This window comes from Rhipicephalus microplus, unplaced genomic scaffold (genome assembly GCF_043290135.1).
Source record: "Rhipicephalus microplus isolate Deutch F79 unplaced genomic scaffold, USDA_Rmic scaffold_213, whole genome shotgun sequence".
Taxonomy (NCBI): domain Eukaryota; kingdom Metazoa; phylum Arthropoda; class Arachnida; order Ixodida; family Ixodidae; genus Rhipicephalus; species Rhipicephalus microplus.
In genome coordinates, this window is record NW_027464784.1 from 37449 (window position 1) to 45464 (window position 8016).

General features: G+C 49.8%; 1 protein-coding gene across 1 annotated transcript; it reads right to left on the reverse strand.

Annotated features, from left to right (window-relative positions):
- Nucleotides 1-5723: 5723 nt before the first annotated feature.
- Nucleotides 5724-6508, reverse strand: LOC119181511 (uncharacterized). The gene is made up of 2 exons (XM_037432766.2): nucleotides 6041-6508; nucleotides 5724-5968 (listed from the first exon to the last, which is right to left on the reverse strand). The coding sequence occupies exons 1-2, from the start codon at nucleotides 6506-6508 to the stop codon at nucleotides 5753-5755; spliced, it is 684 nt and encodes a 227-aa protein (XP_037288663.2). The 3' UTR covers nucleotides 5724-5752.
- Nucleotides 6509-8016: the final 1508 nt, after the last annotated feature.

Here is an 8016-nt window from a genome sequence, read left to right on the forward strand (position 1 = left end):
AGATGTCTCCACCCTAAAAACGGCCGTTCACGAAGGCTCCCTAAGGCACGTTGGACACGAGCGCCATCTGGCAGGTATTTTCGAAAACGAAGGCATGCGCGCCCGCGGAGAAAGATGCGCGCCAGTCTCGGAGGTGATAAGGTGTAGAATGCAAACCGACGGGCAGCTGCCACCACCGTGTCGTTGTAGCAAAACGTTGAAAACACTTATTTTTTTTTTTGGACATCGCATTGCACTGTCAGCGCTGCGCGATAAACACTACAGTCCTTAGAGTTACTTCTGTGTGCCTCTTCTCGTACAAAGACAGACATTTAAAACATAGACGTGTTGATATGGCGCCTCATATATGCGCAATGTTTGCTTTTTAATTGACAATCGCATCAGTATGAATGTTAAACCTTGAGCAAAATTGGTGCACGCGGCGGATGGGATTCACGGTTTGATGCCGTTTGAGGTATCGTTAAAGGCGGACAAATAGACAAATGTTCAGACAGACAGAGACAGACAGACAGACCAAAACTTTTCCGTCGAAGGTCCCCATGAAAGACAACCGTCTTTGAAACAGAACGCTCACATTCCCTTATTGTATCTCATTAATCATCTAGACATTAATAATCTCTTCAAGCAACAAATACAAAAACTACGCATGTCGTGTTGAATAACTCTCGCCATGTCACGTGCTACTGTTGGCAACATCATAGCACAGTTGTTTACGTAGAGGACCGACGTCACTGCATTTCCGTGTACGTATCGCAATTCATACACGCACGTCATGCCCTCATTCTCTAGGCGCGAGCCCCCAGAAGAAAGGGGGAGCAGCGTTCATCTTGAAATTTCGCCCATTTTCGCGGCGCGTAGCGTTGCAAATTTTCGCAGACGCGATCGTGAACGTCTCATTTACGCATTGCGTTTGTCAGCTCAAAATTGTCGAACCTGGTGAGTGGCCCTTTAAGGCCAAACCTCATATGCACGAAAATGCACGCGACAGCGACAAGCGACGCGACGTAGATCGGCTTCGCGCGATCAGTCGCTAGCACAGGCAAACCTCATTCACGTGACGGCTTCGGCGAGCGAATTCCACTGTTGCTGGCATGAGGCCGTCTACTGGCACCATGAAAACTGTGTAGCGAGTGGTATGCAATTTAAAAATGAGATATATTGTTGTGTAATGAAACGGACAGTGTTTATTATTGCCTTGCAGCACTTTTTTATATGCACATGCGTAAACATTGCGTTATTTTTTGTTGCGCATACGTGACTCGGGCAGGGTCACGTGCACCTATGTAGTCTTTGTCTTTTTCCGGTTTTTCGCTATTGGCTGCTTGAGCCCAGCACTTCCGGGCGATGAGCGATGGTTTCCAAATCTGGAGAACCGAGCGATCGCGCGAAAACAAGCAGGCTACACGTCGTGCGAACGCCATGTTTCGTCGCTCATAGCGTCACTCGTCGCTGTCGCGTGCATTTTGGCGCTTATGAGGTTTGGCCCTTAAGCAAGAAACGCTTAACGTTTCTGAGTCTGCGACTCTAGGTGCATCTGTCCTAGTGGTTCCAGTGATATGCCCCTAACGCACCTCTACTTATGTTGGAGTCTGGCTCTAGTGTTCGTGGAGAGCGGACGTGCATTTCGGAGCTCCTATGTTTGCGGGAGACGCGCCGCGGCAGCCCGTGCAATGCTTCCTGTATTTTCGCCTGTATTATGCGCATTATTCGACTGTGAGACTTTCAGCCTAAGTGCTGGTGGTACTTCTCAACTCAGCAGGGGGCCTTGACCTCACCGAAGCCAAGCTTGTCGCAGTGAGTTGATCTTCCGTCTATCCATGCTTGGTACTCCGACGCTCCGAGGTGGCCCCTACGCGGCTGCTGCTACGGCGGCGTGGTTCTCGCGTCCCATACTACGGGCCTGAAGCCGGAATCAGTGGAGAGTTTTAGCAGAGCGGGCTAGCGGCCAGCGGAACGGAGCGGACCAGCGGAAACGCCACTGCGCATGCGCCAGTATGCTGAGGCGGCGAGCGGCTTTACGGCGCTGCGCGCTCGCCCGCTCGTTTCGTCATCTCAGCGCAGCGCGCAGCAGCGGCCGGGCGAGCGAGCGTAGTTATTCAAAATGGCTGCCTCCAACGGTCGCGGTGTCGCGTCGCCGGCCGTGGTGGCGTCGAACGCTTCTGAAACAGGAATGCAACCAGCTAAAAAGCCCCGGAGGTGCTTCAGTGCTCTCGAGGACCTCTGTCTTCTTCGGGAGGTGGCCGCGGTGAAGCCGTTTGGCGATGACATCAAGTGGGTGCATGTTCTCGCTGCGGTGAATCGGGCGGTGGGCGGGGAGCTCACCCCAAGAGGAATAAAAGATCGTGTAGACATTTTGCTGGGATACTGGAAGCTGCAGGACTCCAAGAACCTTAAAAAGTAAGTATATTTGTTCATTCTGCACGTAATGCTTTCAGGCCAACCCCCAGCGACAGTCTTAATTATGTTCCGCTTTCTCGTCTCCTTTTTCATGGCGCTGTTTTATCGCTGTTAGCTGGCGCGCATGTTTATCTGACGATCGTCCCTTTGCCTATTCAGGTCGGGTACAGAGGAGCAGTACTCTGAAAATGAGGAGATCCTGCAGGACTTGTGGGATTTTTGCGAAAGTGTGAAGTACGAGCCCAGGATTGCTCCCAGAGGTGCCGCCTGCGCGGCGCGAAGGCGGAGGTTGGGAGCGGAGCCCCCAGTAAACACGAACGAGCTGCCGGGGGTGACGCTCTCAGACGACGGCACAGGCGACGGCGCGCTCGGTTAGTTGATGACGCCTACTGTTGTGCTGTCTTCTCTTTTCTCTTATTAATTGAAAGCAGGTTCTGCTGCCGAGCTGTTGCAGAGCGTATACCTGCCATCTGCCGCCAGCCCTGGTGCTGAACCGGGGCAAGAGAACGAGCAGCAGGAACAGCGCGCCTCACCAGAACCAACACAGCAGCAGCGGCCTCCCTCAACTGAGCTACAGCGGCGCCAACCTGCAAGTGTGCAGCACGCCCTCCCAGGCACGAGTAAAGGTAAGCGTGGAGAAAGGTTTACACACTACTTCTACACAGCAGAACGGTATGCAGGAGAGCATCATAAGAAGACGCCAGTGAGTGCATCTTAAAAGGGTTAACAGTGCATGTAGACGAGGACACTCAGGCAAAAAAAGGCAACAGAAAGCGGTGAACTGCCACTGATATTTTATTCAGACTCTAAAACATCCAGTGTGAAGGCCAAGAGAACCTTCTCGTGTATGCTTATCGTTTGCACTGGAAACCACTGCGCACTCTGCACAGCGGAGCAAGAGCACGCTTTTTACTGTACGAAGCTAAGTAGTCGCAAACAACAGTCTTATGTTCTCGAAGAAAAGAAGTAGACTATCTGGAGCAACGAGGGTGGAAAGCATCTATCAAGATGCTACACTAACTAGCCCACCAAGCCACCCCTGAGAAAGTAAATGCAGTAATCAGTCACAGTTTATGTATTTCTGTCCTTTAGTGTAGACAAGTCGGCCTTCAGTGTGCTCACAGTTATACAAACTGTGGTGGTGTTTTGTGACTGTTTCTAATTTTTTCTGAATCACATGCATTTCAGTTCCCTTACATGTGCACTGATAAAATCTCCACAGCAAGAAGGGCAATGAACAAGGCAAATGTTAAGTAGGCACACATTTCGCCAAAACCACCAGCTCCCTGTAGAAGTGCAGCTTGCTGAGCCAGTTGGTACATGTCGAGGGAACAGAAACCAGCGAAAAGGACGCAAAACACGAGGAGAGACGAGAGCCAGCGTTGTGTTGTCTCGTCTTTCCTCGTGTTTTGCGTCCTTTTCGCTGGTTTCCGTTCCGTCACCACCTCCCTAATGCATCTTTCAGACATAAAACTTCAACAGATTTCACAGCAGGCTTTGACAGAATTCACAGCAAGCGTCTAAAACTTAGGCAATTAAACACTCAACTGCAGCACAGTTACGGGTTTTACAACGGCTATGTGTTTCTGCTGATTATGGAGATCGTGTTCTTTGCGTGTTGTTACACAACTACGCAACAACGTCCGCTACAGTGCATAAACTCGCATTAACTGAATGCCGAAATTTTTTTACCTTCACGGGAATAAGAGGCTTGCAAAGTCTCGGGCTGCAGCTGCTAGCCCAAAGAGAAAAAAACGAACTAGATTTGCACTCTAGAGAGCTAGAAATCGAAAAAATGAAAGTTCGTCACGAGGAGCGTCGTCTGGCACTGGACGAGCAGAGATTGGCCCTAGACGAAGAGAAGCACCGCTTCGAAGTTGAACGCTGGAGAGGCGAACGGGAGAGCCTACTCGACGAGATAAAAAAAAAATGCTTGATGAACAAACCACCAAATTGGCGCAGCACCACAACACACAAGACAACCCTACCACAACACGTAAGTAGAGAAACATCTCCAGTGGGATCACATTTCCTACACGTAAACTCAAATACAACTTTATTTAAAATACAATGGTTCAGACTCGAGGACGCCTAAGGTTGTAGATTATTTATTTATTAGGAGGTAACGGCAAGACATCACTGCGCACCAGCATTTTTCTTGCGCTGAGGGGTCTAAAACGGGTAGTTCCAGCAAAAACACGTTCGGCTGGTTAACAATTTTGAAAACTGCTGTTCAAATGCATGGAAGTGTATGTCTTGCCGGAACAATACGGGTAATTTCATTGAAAATGAGATACTGTCGTGTTGTACCTAGAAGTCCTCAGGTAATAGAATCTTAATTCGTTGATAAATTGTCGGCTTCATTGCACCTGTCTTGTTTTTTTTTAAGTGTGAAAGGATGCAGCGTCAAGTGTAAACCTGACAACACCATACGGTATGCAATTCTTCAATAAAAACTTTGTTTTCGAAGCTGATTGTCATGGAACATTACCGTGAGGCAAAGCGAACCTCGAGAACTGGTGGTTCAAGGCCCAAGTGTAGGGATACGTCGACACTGTACACACATTTCGCACTGTACAGAGGAGACTTACATGCATGGGAAATTATATGACACTGCCAGTAATGTTGTGGCATTTAACACAGTATAGCGGAAACGCTTGTAACAATACGAAATCAATTTCTCCATACGAAGAAACACAGGAATGTCAGTTTTTTTCACTTTTCGCTCGGCAGATTTCATTCACTAGCGTGTCATAACAAGTAGCGTACGTTTAGTACAGCAAATGACAGCCACAAGATCATTCTAAAGCATGGCTCGCCAACGAACTTCGCTTCGATAACTGTGGTTGGCTGTACAACACTATTTGTGGGCAAGGTAAACTTCAAGCTGTGGTGGTTCAAGGCCGAAGTACTGCGATACCTGGGCGCCATACAAGCAAGTGTGACAGTTTGCGAGGAGTGCGCTCGCTTTGTATATGCGTGGAAGGTTCTGAAGGTAGAGTTTCTGGTTTTTTTTTAAGTCCACGAAGGCAAACAGTCCGACAATTTTTCCAAAACCCCACTCCACAGCCTGCCTCACACTACTCATGGCTTTGTTGAAAGCTAATTGTTCGGGAGTCAGGAGAGCTCCGCCATAGGGCTTGAGCAGAAGGGGCCGCAACGGGTAGGCAGGGTCCCCGCAGATGCAGTAGTCGTGACCTTGAACGAGGTTTTGTAGCTTCGTATACGCGGCCCTGTTTCCAAAGTTACGTGAAAGAATAAATTACGATTAGCTGGAGCTGCGCCCGTTCCTAGCAGGGAAGGAGGAGGCGAGTGACGGTCAGCAGCGGTTTGATCCACCAGCTGTGCTTGTCATTTACTCGCCTGAATCGTGTTTGCTGCCGGGGTATGATCCGTCCAACTGGCAGATTATGCCATTTGGGCACATTATAGCTTGGTACTTCAGGGCGTGGACTCTCTTGTGGCCGCTGAAGTACACTTTCTGGTTCCTTGTTGGTCGGCATATTGGCCGCGCCGTGCCATCGATGAAGGCCCAGCAATTTGTCAGCGGGGCACCTTTCGCGTGAACGGCCTGAAAAAATAACGAACGAATATGTCAGAAAGTTGTAATTTCAAATGTACAACTCTAATTATTCTCGCTTGCCTGTGAGAACTCTTCCAGGGTGTCCATGTTCAGCCACGTGTGGTTATTAACGTCGTCCAGAAGGTGGAAGAAGTTGTCCTCGATGTGCCTGAGCACTTCGTTCGTCAATGACGATATGGTCGAGCTGTGTCGGGTGAAAAGGTGTTCCAGATCGCGCAGCCGGTTTAGGTAGGCTAGTCTTCTTAGCGTGATGCAAAGGGCCTCGTCGCCGGGAACTGACACCCTCTGCGGAGTTGTTACCTTGTCAGGTATACACAAGGCTCTCTGTAGCCTGGGTACATCGTCCTTTTCAAACCGAAAGTACGTTCTGAACACGCCACTGTCGATCGCATCAATGTCCAAAAGACCTCGCATGGAGAGTGGGTCACGCCGTGTCTTTCCCAGAACTTCTAAGCACAAGACGTCGACTATTTTGGACCATTTCAACCGAGTCAGGAGCAGGGGGTCATGCACTATGCTCTGGGGCATTGTTCAAAGCAGTTATCAGCGGCAATTTGCAGCGGCAAGCCACACACTGTCTGTTAAAAAGCGCGGCAACAAACAGCTGGCTTGGAGCTTCGACTTCAGTTGGCGTTGGTGACGTACTTTCCTCAGTTTAACGACTTCGCTAAAAGATACAAATCACCGTTAAAGTAAAATAATATGTACTGAAACATAAAATTTGTGTTTGTATTGTGGTTTTAGCATCTAAAAATAAACCTTTACTTTTTTTTTCCTATCAGGGTAGTTCAAATTTGAATGGACAGATGGCGCAGTACAACGCTTCGCTGGGGGCAGCAGCTGATCGCTCAGCTAAAACTCTTTTTTTCGCGCGTCGTTCCGCTGGCGCTGCGCTCGTCCGCTCCGGTTCGCTGGCCGCTGGCCCGCTCTGCTAAAACTCTTTAGTGCGAAGTTCTCTCAGCCAACTCACGACGCTGTGCCGATGGAGCATTCAACCACCATAACACCATCTTCCAATGAGCAAGGTTCGTCCTCGGTGACGGAGAACGCCGCCGGGCGTTGCGTGGCAGCAACGACACCCGATGCACAAAGCGTATGGCTGACATCTCATCCAGCTTTCACCAGTTCTCTTTTCGGACAACAAATGACCTTTTGACTGGAGAAAGAACGGAAGATGATGCTGCCTCGAACTGTGGTGCTGAACACACCATTGATGACGATGCAGGTGGCTGTTGGAAGACCGTCATCAGGAAGCGATGCGCCAGCAAAATGAACACCCGCAAGGAACCTAACCAAGCGAGAGCATCTCGGGTGTCTCTCAGCGCAATGTACGCAAGCAGAGTGGGAACCAGCATCTGCCTCGACTTCCTATGCTCGATGTAAAGATCATTCTACGCCTTCATGGACGTCTTTGTCTGGATAGATGGACGCGCCCTGAACTCGCCAGTGCTTTCCGGAGTGCTGCTGGTTTGACTATCAAAGACCGCGAGCACGTACATCATATTCCGACTGCGACCACTGCGAAACCTAGCAATCATCGGCACGCCCCAGTCCCATGTGGCCGACGTGTTGTACAGGGTGCGGGAGCTGATACTCGGTGAGCATGTTTATCCAATCACCACATACTTTGTGGCTCCAGACAGCTTTTGCATGGGTATTGTTCCTGGCATTGTGCCCGGTACATCGTTTTTCACGCTAATAGATGAACTTGTGGCTCCTGCAACCCATTTACTTCAAGCACGCATGACGGGCCAGAACAACATTGCAATGGGGACTTTCCAAGAATTGAAGGTCCCTCGCTACGTATGCTTCTATGGGGCCGAACTGAATTGTTACCTCCATCGCCCCCGACAATAAATTTGCAAGATTCGCCTTAAACTGGGCCATCAGAATGAACATTGCCCTACACCAGACGTTGTCATATGCCCGACGTGTGGCGCCAACAACCCCCCCCTCCAGTCGCGTCCGTGCCCTCCTCACTGAAAATCCTGTGACGGACCTCACCCTACGACGGATCCAAACTGCCTTCAGCGTGA